Source organism: Eulemur rufifrons, chromosome 16 (assembly GCF_041146395.1).
Source record: "Eulemur rufifrons isolate Redbay chromosome 16, OSU_ERuf_1, whole genome shotgun sequence".
Taxonomy (NCBI): Eukaryota; Metazoa; Chordata; class Mammalia; order Primates; family Lemuridae; genus Eulemur; species Eulemur rufifrons.
Genome location: NC_090998.1, coordinates 41,578,984 through 41,597,143, shown reverse-complemented (window position 1 = coordinate 41,597,143; position 18,160 = coordinate 41,578,984). Strand labels below are relative to the sequence as shown.

Sequence of the window (18,160 nt, the reverse complement as noted above, 5' to 3'; positions counted from 1 at the left end):
ACCTCACCAAGGCCAATGCAGACTGTTTAGCCTGGGCCTCAGGAAAGGTCATGTCCATTCTCCTCCCTTTGCCACCCGAGGGCAGGGCGACTGGAACGCGCAGGAGACTCCTGCCACACAGCCTGGGAGGGTCTGGAGAGGGCTGGGGAGTTCCTGGGTGCCACTGATGCAGGGCTACAGGCCACACTTGGAGAGACACCCAAGTGTCTACTCTCGTCCTGTCCTGCTGTGTATGCTTTCTTCTCTTGTTCAGAACTGATGGCCTGTTTTTACTCCTACTTGTTGCTCCTCCGTGGAGAAGGGGGGCTTTAAAATGGTGGTTTGTAGGGTGCTAGAGCTTGTGGGGTGTTATATTAGGGAGAAAAAAGGAAAACCACCAAAACTACTCTGGTCTCCGGTGAAAGTCTCCTCAAAGGACATTCTTCCCAAAGAGGAGATAGTATGTAGAAAAGCCCCATTTTCTTTTTATTTAAATCCTAAATATATCACGAAGGAACATACACTGCACTTTAATGGTAAAAAGATACAAGTTTATAACATCTTATAAAAACTACCATTTAAAAGTGATCTTGTCCATTTGATATTCCCCTCCCCCATAGCAAAATAAGTATATTAAAAAAAAAAAAAAAAAAAAAAAAGAGGGTGGAGAGGAAGGGTAGGAAGGGGATAGTTGAAGACAAAAGCCCCAGGGCCCAGCAGAGGCAGAGAGCATCTGGGGAGAGGGTTGTGGTGGGACTCCACTCATTTAACCCTCCAATGTCAAACCATGGGGCACATCAGTAGCTAAGTGATGTCGAGGCTGCTGGGGGTGGACGGAAAAGACTTGGGGTGCTGGGAAGGGTGGGGCTGGCAGGGCCTGATGCAGCAGCCCACCTAAGAACAGGCACTCTGCTTTCTTGGATCCCCCAATTCCACGTCTTGGTTTCTGAGAGCCTGCCCTAGCTTCATTTCCCCTCACTCTACACACACCTGAGGCATCTTTCCAGTGCTAGGCCCCACCCCAGCAAGGGAGGGTGGGGCAGTGGGCCCAGAAGGCTTTGCAGCGGTCTTAGTCTGTGACTTTCCTGGGGTGCAAGTGGGGCCCCTGGGCCCTCTGAGTGCTAAGTCACTCCCGCACCCCTTTGCTCCTCTGTCCTCACACATCCACTGCCACAGAGCATCAGCACCCGAACTGAACTGCCTACCTGCTCCTGAGTTTCCCCCACCCCCAATTCCTCAGCAGGGAGGTTCTGGCATGGCTGCTTGAACTCATGCTCAGACGTTCCCTCCCTCCCTAGGCAAGAAGCCAAGGTCTGTGGGGGGGCAGGGCACCTTGTGACCCAGTACACACATGTGTACATACAGAGGCATAGGTCACTTGTGACTCTCTCTACTGTCCTTCCATCCCAAACAGATTAGCTGCAAGTGGCAGGGAGAGAGGCCTCCTATTTTCAAAAGCGTTTTTGGAGGACAGTTTTCTAAGTGATTTAAGATGGTGTTTTATAGGTTGCTGGAAGCTGGGAGTGTGAATCATCCCAGAAATGAATGACAGAAAAATCCCAGCCCCAGCAGAGCCCTCTAACAGACAGGGGGCTGGCTCACATGCAGAAAGACACCCCTGCTTGCAGGGGCCACAGGGCAGATCCAAGGACTGAGATCTAAGTTCTGGACTTAGATCTGCTGACATCAAATGTGACTGTCAGCATCAAGCTAGAAGAGTACACGGCAGCAAACAATCCTCAGCGTCTCCCCCAAAGGATCTCAGATGCTGTCAGGGAAAATGTAAAGGGTACCATGTCTCCTTTCCTTTTCCCTGAAATATGCCAGAGGTATGGATGAGCCTCCTCCACCCCTTATCCCTCCAGAACAGGTAATAGCCAAGAATTGCTGCTGCCGTCTATTCCCTACATTCTCTGGGAAATGAAATGCCACTTACTCCAGGTTGCCATCTCAGATTCCCACTGACAGCTTGGAGCTGTCAGGTTCACCCAGGCTCCTTGATTACTCCTAAGATAGCTCCCCCGACTACTGGTGAGGGCAGGCCATAGTGGGGGCCAACCAAACCCCAGAACCTCCTATAAGGATCCTTTCTTTTGCAGGAAGAAAGGGTTTATTTCACCTCAGAAAATTCATGTTCACAAGCCTCGGCTTGGCTTACCAACACCCTTACCATCAGCCTGTTGAATCAATCTAAAAAAAACCCCTACAAAACAAAGCTCTTCTGTTCCCTAAATTGTGTTTCTCAGCTCTTGCTGAGACCTCAAGCACCTTTCAGGTCTTGGTGGGAGAAGGCTGTTTTCTGTTCATCCTCCCCTAAGGTGAGGGCCAGAGAAGGGTTTGGCTCAATAACATGCCATTTCCTCCAAGCATACAAATATGAGCACTCACATACCACACATACACACGAACACACCCCCCCCATCACTTTTCTGGGGGTGGAAAGGGTGGTGGTGTCAGAGCAGAGAGGAGCAAAGAACATGGTTAAGAATAAAACCTACATTAGGTTTCTTCCCCAGTCTTTTCTCTGCAGCATCCTCCCCACTCCCTAATTCTTTGTTGGGTAGGGATGGCCATCAAGAAGGAAGCCAAGATCTGTTCTTTGGGACCAAAGGACAGACCCCTATTTCCTCTACCTGAATACAGTGATAGGACTTGGGGAGGGAGAACAGCTCTTACTGCTCAACAGTCAGGTCAGAGGACACCAAATTCCTTTGCTTTCTGAACAGCTCTTAGCCAAATTGGGACTAGTTTTGGATTGTTCCTAAGAGGGCACAAGGAGAGAGAACCCACTCTGACATCCATAACTCCTTGCTCTGTCTGGCTTTAGGAGTCAATGGCAGCGAGGTAGCCACAAACATCTCCAAGACCAAGTGCCCAAAGAAGAAAAGGGCTTCATGGGCCACTCTCACCCAAGTTTCCTCCTAAAGGCACTTGAGCTGACCCCATCAGCTACCAGTGTGGCATGGGCCATTACAACACCCACCCATTACAGCACAACTCTTGCTCTTCCCTTGAGGAAGTAAGAGGTACCATCCACTCTTTTTGGATCCAGCCCTTGTCTGCTCCTCCCACTGTTTTTCCCTTTGTCCCTACAGTGTGTAAGGAGGCCAAAAAGCTCAGCTGCCATCCCTGATCCTATCATCCCTCAAATAGGAGGTGAGGTGCAGGGCTGTGGAACACTGAGGATCTACTGTAACTAAAAACTTAATTTTTGCGGAGAGCTGGACGAGCCATAGTCCCTGCTTTGGACCAGGACTCTATGCCTCCAGATGACCTGTATCCACAGTTTACCTGCTGAAATTGCTTTTGGATAAACAAAAACAGAACAAACAAACAAATCCCCTTCCCCAATCTTTTCCATTTCAGCTGCCAGCTAGAGTCCAAGGTTGTGGGAGCCACACTTCAGTCTTGGTCCTGTACCATGAGTTCCCACCTATGACCTCAGCCAAGGGTCCAGGGACTAGTTCCCCCACCCAGGAATGCTGTGGGAACTTCCCCGAGATACTCATAGTCTCAAGATTATTTACAGAGCTCAGGCTCTGGGGCCACCGTCCCCTGATGCACTCTTCTGGTCTCCTGGGTCCACTCTTCCAGGAGGGGGACAGGTTCAGATGTGGCGGTGGTGGGACCATCAGACCAGAGGGGGTGCGCTCTTCAGTAGATTCTTCTGATCACTCCCACCACCCAGGGCCCCTTGCGCCTATAGAGAAAACTGCCCGTCGGAAGTCTTGGACTGGCACCCTTGGCACATCCGTTTGTGTCTGAGTAATCGATCTGTCCGAGAAAAACACTGAGAAGAAAGGGAGGGTTAAGTGCCTGGGAGGAGAAACTCAGCGACCTGTTGGCTAGCTCCTCCCCCACAAAGGAGGCAGATGTAACATTCTATTATCCCCTCAGCATGTGCAGAGATAGCATGAGCACGCCCTGGTTAGGAAGGCAAGCTCTGAAGCCAGAGTGTCTGGGTCTGAATCCCGGCTCTATCACTCACCAACTGTTATGGCCTTAGGCAAGTTATCTAACAGCCCTAAATCTGTATACTCATCTGTAAAACGAGGCTAAAAGTACCTACTCACAGCATGGCTGCTTTATTCATCAAACATTTATTGAGTATCTATCTCAAGGCAGGTACAGTTCTTCGGGCTGAGGACAGAGTGGAGAACCAGACGGGACAGTCTCTGCCCTCATGGAGCTTTCATGCTAGTGTTTTGAAGATTCAATGTTAAGAGTGTGGAGCAAAGCTTAGGACCTCGCAAGGCATCCAAGAAGGGTTAGTTATTATCATTTCTCATCTCTTGTTCTTGTCTTGTTTTGGTCTTGGCTCTTATATTCTCATCAGATCAGATAACTGACCCTTAGGGCAAAGATTGTATCTCTTCCTCCAAAGTACACGAGCTCTGAAGTTGGACTGAATACTGGCTCTGCTCTTGATCTGCTGTGTCCTTGGGAAACTTAATTTCTCTGAATCTCAATTGTCCCATATGTGAAATGAGAACAACACAGCTACCTCATGGAGTTAACAAGAAGATTAAATAATCCATGTAATGTATGCATGTTTCACAGTACCTGGCATAGAGTAAGTGCTCAAGAAATGCTATTATTACTATTACAATATTCTAATGGGCCCTCCCCATCATCAGCTGCATGAGGCCAGAGAGATGCATCTCAGCACGGTGCTAACTCTACTATAGTGAGCAATGTCAGGTGGCCCCTTTGTCAGGCAGGACTAGGGGCCAGTGCTGGTTCTCGGGGAAGAAAAAGTTTGTGTGTGGGGCTGCAGCAGGGATGGATGACCTGTGAGTCTTACCTGATGACACCGTTCACACTTGTAAGGCTTTTCACCACTGTGCACACGCTTGTGGCGTTCCAGGTGGTACTTTTGGATGAAGCGCATATCACATATATCACACTCAAACGGCTTCTCACCTGGCCCGAGTGGAGAGAGAAGTGAATGTCAGGAGGTATGTATGGTAGGGATTTCATTCCAGTTATTTTCTCAGAAACTTTAACTCTTAGCAATGTGTAGGCACCTAAGCTATCATAAATGGGAAGGGGTTCCCAAAGCTGCTGGTATCAGTGACACCAGACACAGAGCCATGCAATCTCTATCTCATTCACTTATCTTCTTCTTCCATTTCTAATACTTCCCCTTTAAACTAAACGCACCTGGACACACACACACACACACACACACACACACACAGAATGTAAGCTACAGAACGCTCTCCCCCTTTGAATACAAGCTAGAGACTTACCAGTGTGAATAAGGATGTGCCTCTTTAGGTGGTAACTGCTCCTAAAGGCTCCAAAGCAGTGTTCACAAACAAAATTTTTAGGAATCTTTACTTGAAAAGAACCATTTTGTTCCACTACCACCACCTGGGGGCAACAGTAAGGCATGTCATGAGGCCGTCCCTATGCCCTCTTCCTGGAGAGACCATTTTATTCTGGGTCTACTTCCAACTGCTGGACAAAGGAACCTCTTTGATGCTGTCTAAAGGTGCTGTCATCTCCCATACTCCTTGGAGTTAAAAGACCTTCTGGGGAAGGAGGTGGAGTGGGAAAGCTGTCCACCTTGTCAAACCCAACATTCTTGAGTATACCTAAGCTGGAGTCTGCCTGCCCCGCACCATCGGATCTCATGTTCCCCAAATGGTACCAGATGTTCCAGCGAGGGTAGAAATCAAATACTATAGTAGTCTCTGGGTGAAATCAGGGGACACACATTCACTGGCTTTGAGAGACCAAAGTGTCTAGACAAAGCTCCAGGTTGAGTGATATTGGGAAGAAAGAGGAAGATTACCCCATTACTAAACTGTATCAGTTTGGGGGATTACCCCATTACCTGCCTTTTTAACAGTCTTTTTTGAATGAGAGGCCTCAGCCAAGCTGTCATCATCTTTGCGGCTCCGGGACTTATCACTGTCTTTTCGGTGGCCCTTTGAAGACAAATCAAATCTAAACTCACAGTCCATCTCAGAACACAAGATGAAACCAAATGCTGCTTTCAGATAAACAACTTATGAATGAGAGTAAACCACCTGCCCCAAAAGCTTAGAGAAAATATACTCTCCAAGTATCCTGGTCTTAAGGAGGTACAGGTATAGAAAAGGCCTTCCTTAGCTCTCCAAAATAACAACATCCATTCATCCCCCTGATGGATCCTTTTTCCCCAGTTCCCTAAATGAAGTACGAGGAATCAGAGCTTGGCATCTCCTGGCAGAGAGCTTGGGCCACCCGACCCCCAGGTGCCACAATGGACTCAAGCGCTGTACCTGACTCGAGCACCTCAGCACATCAGGGCTACCTGCCCGCTCTCCATTCTCGGCCTGCTTGCTGGCAATCTGGCTCAGCATCATCTTCTTGCTGGCTGCAGTGGGAACCAAACTTACACCTGCTAGGCCTTCACATGCCAGGAGACTTGCCTAAGTTGAAAGGAGATGAGGTGTCAAATCACCTGGCAGGGCAGGGCAAAAACAGGCTGCCATGCTCTACAGAACTACCATTTACACTCAGCTACAAACAAACTGCTCCATTACTACCGAACTATCTCCAGTACATCCTCTTTGCCAAACCTTGCTTCCTTCAAGAGTCCTCCTTAACTCATCTCACCAGGAACTAGTTATTTTTCTGTCACCTCTCACCATTTAACTATAGATCAAACGAATGATCAAGTATTACTGACACCTTTGTCATCAGCACTGTGCTAGGCAATGTGTGCGTGATTACATATCACTGTGAAGGTATTTCTAGGCCTTAAGTGTGAGTGGGTATGAGGGTCTGTCTTGCTGACCCACTGAAATAGAGATTCCTAGGGGACCTTCCTTCTTCCTCTCTCGACAGTACTCAGCTTCAGAGCCCACTTCTGATTGGCAGACCTCGCTGGTACCAACTACCCAACCTAGCAGTTTGTTTTACTGATAAATAACTATGTGTACCGGTAAAATTAGGTTATTTCTTCCTTTAGATTTTAAATTTCCTAAATGTCAATTATAACAGATAAAAAAATTAAACACTTAGAAGGACTTTGGAGTTGAATATACAATTTCTCTTGATCCCTTAGGCCTGAGGTCCCCAACCCCCACCCACGGCCTGTTAGGAACAGCCGTGTAGCAGGAAGTGAGGAGCGGGCAGGCAAGTGAGTGAAGCTTCATCTGTATTTACAGCCACTCCCCATCACTCCCATCACTGCCTGAGCTCCGCCTCCTATCAGATCAGCAGTGGCATTAGATTCTCATAGGAGCGCAAACCCTACTGTAAACTGCACATGTGAGGGATCTAGCTTGTGCGCTCCTTATGAGAATCTAATGCCTGATGATCTGAGGTGGAGCTGAGGCAGTGATGCTAGCACTGGGGAGCAGTTGCAAATACAGATTATTGTTAGCAGAGAGGTGTGACTGCACAATAAATGTAATGCACTTGAATCATCCTGAAACTATCCGCCCCCACCCCCAGTCTGTGGAAAAATTGTCTTCCATGAAACCAGTCCCTGGTGCCAAAAAGGTTGGGGACTGCTGTCTTAGGCGACTTGTATGTGTGCACATATGTTTACATTTTTTCACATTCCTTCCTCCACATATAGTTAAAAAAATTAAATAAGGGATGTTTAAGCAAAGTTCTTCTTTCCACTGCTACATTCTCCAAACTGACTCTGTTTAGCCAGCAGTAGACAATATACGTTTCTTGCTGAAGAAAAACTTTTAAGAAATAGTGGTCATTCTTACCATTTATTTGCCTGTTGTGATTAAAAAAAAGAAACAGTTGGTCAGCAAACTCCCAAATTTATAAAGAAATTCCTTCTGCATATCAGTATATCTTGGGACCCCTTCTTCCACCTTTAAGGACTTTGGGGTGAAAGGTTTGGAATTAAAAATCTTAGCTCAGCTGTTTGTACTGTGTAATCTTGGGCAAGTTACTCTACCTTTTAAGTCTGTTTCCTAAATGAAAAATGCCTGTCATAGTACCTATCCTCATAGGGTTGGTGAGAATTAAACTATGATGTAAAATACTTAGCAGTGCCCAGCACAGTTAGTGCTTAGTGGAAGGCAGCCTTCTCAGAACAAGAGTGAACATGATGCTGAGAAGTGGGTTGCAAACAGACAAAGGAAGAAGGAACCAAAGGGCTCCTATTCTGCATGGGAGGAGGAAGCTGTGCATGCAGAAGCAGCTGGAAGAAAGCCAATTATACTACAATCAAGCTGCCATCCTGGTGAGACTGGTAGGGGAGGTTCCCTGGAAGAAAGCTGGGAGAAGCTCTGGGGATGTGTGTATATAGCTTTTCTACCCAGATGACAACAATAGCCTATCTGGTCATCTTGTCTCTCCAATCTATCCTTGACCTCCACAATGACCTTCTAAATACACTGTTCTGATGTTACTCTGCTGCTTAACATTCTTCAGGGAGTCACCATTCCGTATAAAGTCTAATTCCTTTGCAAGGCACAAAAGGCCCTTGGGTTACACTCTGCTTACTTCTCCAGGACATAACTCTCCTGCCTATCCATCACTATCTATTTTATCTCCCTAACTATCCCCATTTAAATCCTTTGCTCCATAACTACTGAACTACCTGCAGTACCTGGAACCTCATCACCTCTTTCCCACACCTCTAAGCCCCTGCCCATGCAGTTCATGTCTGAATGCCCTTCTCTGCTTATTTATCTAGCAAAATCCTATGCATGCGTCACACGTCATCCTTTTTTTCCATCCAAGCAGAAGTATCATTCTCTCCTCTGCAGTGTACATACCTCTATTATTGCACATTCCTTCAATCAACAGATTCAGAGTCTCTATTAGTAGCCAGTCACTATGCAAGGCATTGTCACTATAAAAACAAATAATTATCTTTCTATCCCTCCCCCCACCCCAAGTAGCCTGGAAGCCTGCTGGGGACAAGGACAATCTTATTCATCTTTGTATTCCCAGCACAATGCCTTGCATATAACAGGAGCTCAATAAATTCCTGTTCAAAAAAAATAAACGAAGCATTCACCAGACTATTCACTCCCTTACATCCCTCAGCACTTAATGTAACAAAGGTAAACTGAGTACACATTGCTTTGTAAATGTCCCATCAGTGCCTGTGATGCAGTATAGCCTACCTCCTTCATTTGACTGGAAGCTCCCTGAAGGCAGGGGCTGTGGCCTGTCTCCTTTCCTTCCTCTAGATCTCCCCCTGGTGCTTAATACAGAGCTTGGCTCACTGGGGTTGGTCAATATGTTGACTAAGGCAGCATTCAAGAGTGAAACTGCAAACAGGCTTCCCAGTGATCTTGAAGGAGGAGGACTCTAGAGCTTTTTACCTGAGCCATGCTGATTTCTCACTTAATGCAACCAAAAGTTCAGGAGTTCCTTGATCCACCTTTCCTTAAGACAGTGTCGTTTGAAAAACTGTCACCAAATTATGATAACTATTCCTTCATGCTTCTTCAGTCCTGTTGCCATGTTGAACTTTGTCTTCAAACAGAACTTAGTGTCCTCCAAAGAAAAAAAATAGGTGTCCCAAGAATCCCTGGACTCTGCCTGGCTCCTGCCTATTGTCTGAAGAAAAAAAGAGTCTGCCAGTCTTGGTTTTCCAGCTGAATTCTCTTGATCTCTTTCAGAAACCTGAAACCAGAAATGGAGAGGCCACTGCTAAGTGCAACATCCTCAGGCCATACACCGTGTGATGCGCTGAACTTTTTTCGCTGGGTGCTCTCTGTGAAGCTCAGAAAGAGGACACGAGTCACGAAGAGTTCTCTTTCTAGGTCAGTAGGAGAAACTGGTCTCCTAGGCAAGGAGGGGTAGCCAACAGGAGCAAAAGTAACTGGGGTCTCCTATGGAGGAACTCTGCCAACAGGGCAACTGCTTGGATTTGCCATTTTAGGAATGGAAGGGGGCGGAGACCCTTTGGGGCTTTTGTGCCGAGTGGGCCGGCCCGCAGAGCTCATACTCTAGAGACGGCCAGAAGTGGGGTGGAGGAAAGCTCAGGCCATCGCTGGGCGCTTGGGTGGTGGGCAGAAACCAGACTGGCAGTGCCTACACGTGCGCGTTCTCCAAGTCCGCCCGAAGGTACGGAAACTCGCTGAGGAGGTGGAGGGCAGGCAGGCAAAGCCCAGAGCGGTGCGTTCCGTCCCGCTAGCCCGCGGGCCAGACAGCCAGCCGCAGCACCAGCCGCACTGACCAGGAGGCGAGCAGGAGAGCGCCGAGCAGCGCGCGAGGTGCGTGCTCGCGCCCGCGTCCCCTCGAAACAAGCCCCCCTCTCCCGGGCCGGAGACGCGGCGGGACGCGCAGGCGGGGGGCGGTGTGCGCGCACGGCCTTTCCCCTCCCCGGGGGAGCTCCCTCCCTTCGCCAAGCGCCCCTCCTCCCTTCCCCTCCCCCTTCCCGCGCGGCGCCCCACGGCCTGCGAGCTGCTGAAGCGCTGCCGTCTGCCCTGACTACACTGCGCGCTCCCTGGGGCGTGCTCCTACCTGCCAGGCGCGGCCTCCCGCTGTCTCCCCGGCCGCGCGGCGCCTCCTCCAGGGCCCAGCACACCCTGCCAACCTTGCGGCCACCGCTGCCCCCGCCGGGACCGAGGCAAGTTTACAAACACCAACCTGGGCCCGTTTCTCCGGAAGCACTTCCCCCTCCCCCTCGTCTTCTCCGACAAGCGGCAACATCCACTTCCGGGCTCGGGAGCTAGACGGGTGGGGGCATCCAGAAAGGGGGTGAGCCTGGGGACACACGCAGAGGTGCAGCTGGTGAGTAGGCGGTGCCCGCGCGCGGAAGGGCCGGAGGAGGGCGGGCCCGACGGGCGGCGCGTGCGCCATGGCGTGTGCGAGCCCTGACCGCCATCTTGAGTGAGGGCGGGAACTAGGGCCCTAAAATAATTATGCGCTGGGTGCTCTTCGAGAGGGTTTGCTGGAGGAGCTAGTTTAAAACTCCTTGAAAGAGTGCCATCACTCTCCCTTCCTCGCCCACATTGTCCTCAAAGCTTCTGAGCCGCAGCCCCAAGTAGAGCCAGAGTAATTTCTTCCCAGCCTTTTCACGTAACTCAGCCGAGATTGTCTTTACCTGAACTTTCCAATGGGGCCAAATCTGCAGATTTTGGGGTCAGCTGGGAGAGAAGTTAACTTTGTTTGCACTCCATGCTCAACCACAATTTGAAAATTAGTGTTCTTTCAGAGGCGTTTCCTGAGTAGCCCGAGGCCGCATTGCTCACTTACCTGCAGAAGTCAAAGCCTGGTCTGTGCAGCCGGAGGCCAGCCTGGTTACCTTCTACCCCTTCCACCTTTATTCCAGGCCCTGCAGCAGCTAACATTGGCCTCCTCACCTGGGAAAGACCACTAGGACTTCTCTCAGTGGGAGACTAGTCTCGTTGGAGATTTGGCCATGAAGGTTGGCCCCTGAGCTGGGCTGCATTAGGAAAATGGAAACTTGTGACTATCTTCAAATTCTCTCCCCGACTTTAGCCATTAGGGAGAGGTCTTGCTAAAGATGGACCATGCAAATTGCACTTGATGGAGGGAAATGTCGGTTCCATTTAAGTCCTGATTTCTGCTTTAGGCAATATTAGGTTGTGAGTTTAGGGGTATTAATGGCGATAACAAAAGAAAAAAATGTTTATGATGAAAAAAGACAAGGATTCCAAAGGATTTTTTGTACACAAATTTCCTTAAGCCACCCTACGATTTGGGCCATTGAAAGCAAGTTCCTTGTGCTCTGAGGATCATCCTAAAATTGAGATAAAACGAAGAGAGAGAGAAACATTACCAGAAACGAGTCTTTTTTAATTTAATTTTATTATTATTATTTTTAATTTCAGCTCATTATGGGGGTACAAAAGTTCAGGTTATATATATTGCCCATGCCCCCCCTCCCCCCTCCCCCGGAGACTGAGCTTCAAGCGTGTCCATTCCCTAGACAGTGCACATCGCACTCATCATGTAGGCATGCACCCATCCCCTCCCCCCACCCCCATCCCCCCCAGTCAGAACTTGAAGCGTGTCCATTCCCCAGGCAGTGCGCATTGCACTCATCAAGTAGGTATACACCCATCCCCTCCCCCCAACCCCCACCTCTGTCAGGTACCCTATTGGTGTTATTCCCAAATGTGCACTCAGGGAAACCAGTTTGCTGGTGAGTACATGTGGTGCTTATTTTTCCATTCTTGGGATACTTCACTTAATAGAATGGGTTCCAACTCTCTCCAGGAGAAACAAAGAGATGCCATATTGACATTATTTCTAATAGCTGAGTAATATTCCATGGTATACATATACCACATTTTGCTAATCCATTCGTGAATTGATGGTCATTTGGGTTGTTTCCACATCTTTGCAATTGTGAATTATGCTGCTATAAACATTCGGGTGCAGGTGTCTTTTTTATAGAATGACTTTTGTTCTTCTGGGTAGATGCCCAATAATGGGATTGCTGGATCAAATGGTAGGTCTCCTTGAATCTGTTTAAGGTGTCTCCACATTGCTTTCCACAGGGATTGCACTAGTTTACAGTCCCACCAGCAGTGTATGAGTGTTCCTGTCTCTCCACATCCACGCCAACATGTATTGTTTTGGGACTTCTTGATAAAAGCCATTCTCACTGGAGTTAAGTGATATCTCATTGTGGTTTTGATTTGCATTTCCCTGATGATTAGAGATGTTGAACATTTTTTCATATGTTTGTTAGCCATTTTTATATCTTCTTTTGAAAAATTTCTATTCATGTCCTTTGCCCACTTTTTGATAGGTTGTTCGATTTTTTCTTACTGATTTTCCTGAGTTCTAAATAGATTCTTGTTATCAGTCCTTTATCTGATGTGTAGTATGCGAAAATTTTTTCGCATTCTGTAGGTTGTCTGTTTACTCTCGTGACTGTTTCTTTGGCTGTGCAGAAGCTTTTTAATTTGATCAGGTCCCATTTATTTATTTTTGTTGTTGTTGTGATTGCCTTAGGGGTCTTCTTCATAAATTCTTTGCCTAGGCCAATGTCTGTAAGAGTCTTTCCTACGTTTTCTTCTAGAATTCTAATAGTTTCCGACCTAAGGTTTAAGTCTGTTATCCACCGTGATTTGATTTTTGTGAGAGGTGAAAGCTGTGTGTCCTGTTTTAGTCTCCTACATGTGGCTATCCAGTTTTCCCAGCACCATTTATTAAATAAGGAATGTTTTCCCCAGAGTATGTTTTTGTCTGCTTTGTCAAAGATTAGATGGCTATATGAGGATGGTTTTATATTTGGATTTTCTGTTCTGTTCCACTGGTCTGTGTCCCTGCACTTGTAAAATTAGCTCATATTTCTTTTACAAATCCATACAATACAGAAGTATATAAGGCAAAAAAAGTGATTAAGTCTCCTCCTCTATCCCATGCTCCTGCAGGTAATCATTCTTATCAGCTTGGTATGTATATCCCTCTAGACTTTTTTCTGTATTCATACAAAAATGTTTTTTTTTTCCATGCAGTACATATTTATTGAGCACCTGGAATGTGCCACACAGTGTATTTTAGACATCTAAATCAGTTCACATTTATAAAATTGTTGCGTAGTGTTCCAATTTATGTTTGTATTTTAATTTGTCTAGTCCCATCTTGAACATTTAAGTTAGTTCAGGTTTTTTTGCTTTATGAAGAGTGCTATAATTAACATCCTTAAATAGTTATCCTTTTGCATTTATAGATGTGTAGATAAGATATGTGCATCTTAAATTTTAATAGATTTTGTGAAATTGAATTGTAAAAGTCTGTAACAACTTACATGCTCACTCAGATCATAGTTCACTGGAACTTCAAACACCTGGGTTGAGGGGAATTTTCCTGCTCAGCCTCAATAAATGTTTTTATTTTTTTGTGGAGATAAAGTTTCACTATATTGCCCAGTCTGGTCTGGAACTCTTAGGCTCAAGTGATCCTCCTGCCTCAGCCTCACAAAATGCTGGAGTCATAGGCATAAGCCACCTCACCCTGCCCCTATCTGAATTTTTTATACAGTTGCAGATTTGATTAGTAGGTGAAAAATTGTATTTCATTGTTTTAATTTGCATGTCGTTAATAGTGAGATTAAGCATCTCTTATTGCTTTTTCTTTTTTCTTTGTTTTTCTTTTTTTTTTTTTAAGATGTAGATCTGAATCTTGCTATGTATGGGCTGGTCCCTAACTCCTGGGCTCAAGTGATCCTCTTGCCTAAGTCTCCCAGGTAGCCAGGACTATTTTATTGCTTTTTGACCATTTTAATGGTTTTTGTAAACTGCCTGTTCATATTCTTTACCCATTAAAAAAAAGTAGATTGTCTCTTTCTTATTGATTGGTAGAAATCCTCTCTATGTTTTTTTTTTTTTTTTTTTTTTTTTTTTTTTTGTTGAGACAGAGTCTCACTTTGTTGCCCAGGCTAGAGTGAGTGCCGTGGCGTCAGCTTAGCTCACAGCAACCTCAAACTCCTGGGCTCAAGCGATCCTACTGCCTCAGCCTCCCGAGTAGCTGGGACTACAGGCATGCGCCACTATGCCCGGCTAATTTTTTCTATATAGATTTTTAGGTGTCCATATAATGTGTTTCTATTTTTAGTAGAGACGGGGTCTCGCTCAGGCTGGTCTCGAACTCCTGACCTTGAGCAATCCACCCGCCTCGGCCTCCCAGAGTGCTAGGATTACAGGCGTGAGCCACCGCGCCCGGCCTGAAATCCTCTCTATGTTATCAATATTAACTATTCTTTGTCATCTGTATTTAAAATATTTCCTCTTCATTTTTCATTTATCTTTCAGCTTTTTTTGAGAGCAAAAGTCATTTTTTATGGGAAAATATTTGAAACATTCCTATCAAAGATGGGAACAAGTTAGGAATGTTTACCATCAAAACTAATATTCTGAGGATGCAGTGGGAGCACTCTGGGAGGCCAAGGCAAAAGATCGCTTGAAGTTGAGAATTCGAGACCAGCCTGAGCAGGATCGAGACCCCCCCCCAGGCCCCCACCCAATCTCTACAAAAATAGAAAATGTTAGCCTGGTGTGGTGGTGCGTGCCTGTAGTCCCAGTTACTTGGGAGGCCAAGGCAGGAGGATCGCTTGAACCTGGGAATTTGAGGCTGCAGTGAGCTGTGATGAGGCCACTGCACTCTAGCCAGGGTGACAGAGGGAGATCCTATCTCAAAACAAACTACCAACCACAAAAAACTAATATTCTGCTAGAACCCCTGACCACCCAAAATCTCCTTATTTTCACATAATATATTCATCTATAAAGAGAAATAATTAATAGTATATTAAAGCTTGTGAGTTCAACAACATGGCCAGATGTAAGATTGACAAACAACATTATATAAGTAAAATATAAGAAGAATAACCAACCATAAAATGTCATAAAATAAATAGTCTTATCCACAAAAATATTATGTTTCTAGAAAAAAATTTAACAGGAAAGTGCAAGACATATATTAAGAAAACTATACTGCTTTAGTGAAGAGATAAAAGGATTTGATTAAATGGAGAGTTTTACCAGGTTCATGAACAGAAAGACTAAGTGCTGAAAAGACATCAATTTTGGCTATAGATTAAGTTAATTTAAAACAAGATTTTGCATAGGACTTAAGCTGATTTTAAAATTTATATGAAAAAGAATAATTTCAAGGAGCAAAGCTTTGTGCAGGGGCAGTATCGTAGCCAATGAGATTTATCCAAGGGAAGATTATTGCTAATTGAAAACTTTTCCCAATACCCGCCATGACAACTTGCAATATAGTCGGCATTGGCAATTTTTGATGGGGACTGAGTAAAAAAAAAAAAAGAGCAAAAAACATTTAAAAAAACATTCAGTAGATACGATAATGAGTAGGAAAAATAAAGCCATGAGTTATCCTTAACCACTTTAATGGTATCTTTCTTTATACAAATTTTTAAAAGTTTTACACTGTTAGATCTGCCTGTGGCTTTTGGGTTTTTGTGACACGCTACCTCAAGATTCTTAAAATATTTCTCTGTACTTCCTTCTGATATAGTTGTATATTTTCAGTTTATGTCTTTATCTTAGCTGCAGTTTATTTTTGTGTATGGTGAGAAGCAGTGAGACATGCCAGACTTAAAAGGGACCAGAGATATAGAGAAAGAGGTATTAGTGTAGAAGTCAGAAAATGATCTAGGCTTGCTGCTTTGCTACCTTTGTCATCGTGGACAAATTAGGTCACCCTCTCTGGCTCAAGAGTCCTCATCTTGAAAATGAGAATGAATAAATGCCTATTCAGCCTAATTTCTGGTACTACTATGAGGATCAAATGTGGTAATAGATGACAAGGCTTTGAGAAGGAAAGAAAACCTTTGCAAATCTAAATTATCATTCCTATAGATTCTTGGCTGATGCAAATCAAATGTAAGCAGAATGCAGCATTATTTTTCAGTACCTGTACATTGTTGATTGATTCAACAAATGTTTATTGAATGCCTTTGTTGAAACCTGAGAGAAGGAAGGTGGAGAATGGGGAAGATTGAAACTAAGGTTTTGGGGGGTGCCTATTTTGCACTGGTTTACTTAGTGAAGGATAAGACTTAGTTCTCTCCTCCCAGGAATGTGCTGTCTAGGACAAAACATGATATGCATAAGGAGAGTTTGTGCCTCCTTTAATGTGAGTGTGGAGTCAGTGGGGTTTGTTGATAAGCGGATAGCCCAGAAGTCAACGTTTTAACTTTCTAACAATAAGCCCCGCTGTGAGCACTTCAAGAGGTAATTGCCTAGATCCCTTTGCCCCCAAGCGGGCCTCCTCCTGTGTGACCTTCCCTAACTCCCTCTTCCCTCTGGCCCACCCCATCACTTTTTCTAATAGTGTTGTAATGATTCCTGATCAGTCTTTTCCCTACATCAGCTCTCTATCTGGTTAGGGAAAGCCTGAGTGTTTTCGCCCTGGAGCCTGCCCTGGGCCAGTTGAGCAGGGTTGACAAGTTCTGCCTTTCCTTGGTAAGCACTCCACTCTGTTGTGCAGATCGTGCCTTTATTTTACATGCTAGTCTCCCTCACTGGCCTATTATCTGGTGCCCACAGGGCAGATGCAGCACCTGGGGTAATGCCAGCCAGGTACACAGTAGACACTCAGTCAATGTTTGCTGAACAAGCTGAACCCATTCCCTTCCCTGAGAGCCAGCGGTGGTTGCAGAGGTTGCATAATAGGAATGAGCAGTATGGGTCGCTTTGCCATGCTTAGACCTTGGATAATAGTAGATTACAAAGTTGGGAAACCACATAATATACAAAGGACATTCCTTGAGCCTGGCGATCTGTATATTTTGGAATTCTTGCAGCCCCTAATTCCTTCATAATTTTTTGTTGTTGTGTATAAGTAACCTTTATTTTAATTACATAAATAATGTGAAATGATTGTATAAAATTATAAAGATATAGAAATATATAAATAAGATTAAAAGCACCCATAATTCCAACATCCAGAAAGAAGTACAGTTAACATTTTGAGGCCAGGCGCGGTGGCTCACGCCTATAATCCTAGCACTCTGGGAGGCCGAGGTGGGTGGATCGTTTGAGCTCAGGAGTTCGAGACCAGCCTGAGCAAGAGCGAGACCCCATCTCTACTAAAAATAGAAAGAAATTATACAGACAGCTAAATATATATATAGAAAAAATTAGCCGGGCATGGTGGCGCATGCCTGTAGTCCCAGCTACTCGGGAGGCTGAGGCAGGAGGATTGCTTGAGCTCAGGAGTTTGAGGTTGCTGTGAGCTAAGCTGACGCCACGGCACTCACGCTAGCCTGGGCAACAGAGTGAGACTCTGTCTCAAAAAAAAAAAAAAAAAATTTTGAAATATTTTTCCTTCTTTTTCACCCTTTTAAAAAATGCATAGAGAGTGACTGCTAATAGGTACGGGGTTTTTGTTTTGGGGTGATGAAATGTTCTGGAATTAAATAGTGGTGACTGATGCACAACTTTGTGAGTATAAAAACCATTGAATTATTTTATATTGATTTATTTATTTTTCGTGTGAGACAGGGTTTCACTCTGTCACCCAGGCTGGATCATAGCTCACTGCAACCTCAAGTTCCTGTTCCAGTGATTATTCTGCCCCACCTGAATTATTTTTTTGAGACAGGCTTTCACTCTATTGCCCGGGCTAGAGTGCAATGGTGTCATTACAACTCACTGCAACCTTAAACTCCTGGGCTCAAGTGATCCTCCTGCCTCAACCTCCTGAGTAGCTGGGACTACAGGCACTCGCCACCATGCCCAGCTAATTTTTT

At 45.5% G+C, this 18,160-nt stretch overlaps 2 protein-coding genes and 1 non-coding gene across 5 annotated transcripts in view; 2 read left to right on the top strand and 1 right to left on the bottom strand.

The window, feature by feature from the left end:
- Positions 1 to 670: 670 nt before the first annotated feature.
- On the bottom strand, positions 671 to 10,477 carry ZNF740 (zinc finger protein 740). The gene is made up of 7 exons (XM_069491096.1): positions 10,426 to 10,477; positions 9,279 to 9,582; positions 6,252 to 6,401; positions 5,826 to 5,915; positions 5,232 to 5,355; positions 4,784 to 4,902; positions 671 to 3,769 (listed from the first exon to the last, which is right to left on the bottom strand). Exons 2-7 carry the CDS (start codon positions 9,285 to 9,287, stop codon positions 3,680 to 3,682), a joined length of 582 nt encoding a protein of 193 aa, XP_069347197.1. The 5' UTR covers positions 9,288 to 9,582; positions 10,426 to 10,477; the 3' UTR covers positions 671 to 3,679.
- CSAD (cysteine sulfinic acid decarboxylase) overlaps positions 9,959 to 18,160 on the top strand; it is a 25,326-nt gene continuing 17,124 nt past the window's right edge. Inside the window, exon 1 of one of the 3 annotated variants that reach the window (XM_069491094.1) lies at positions 9,959 to 10,175. The gene's annotated coding sequence lies outside the window, so the exon portion shown is untranslated. Of the gene's footprint in view, positions 10,176 to 10,353; positions 10,532 to 10,681; positions 10,696 to 18,160 lie in introns of those variants that run through there. The other 2 variants (XM_069491093.1, XM_069491095.1) reach the window with 2 other exon arrangements.
- Positions 15,561 to 15,699, top strand: LOC138397638 (U4 spliceosomal RNA). Its single transcript, XR_011235782.1, has one exon. It is a non-coding gene; the product is annotated as a U4 spliceosomal RNA (small nuclear RNA).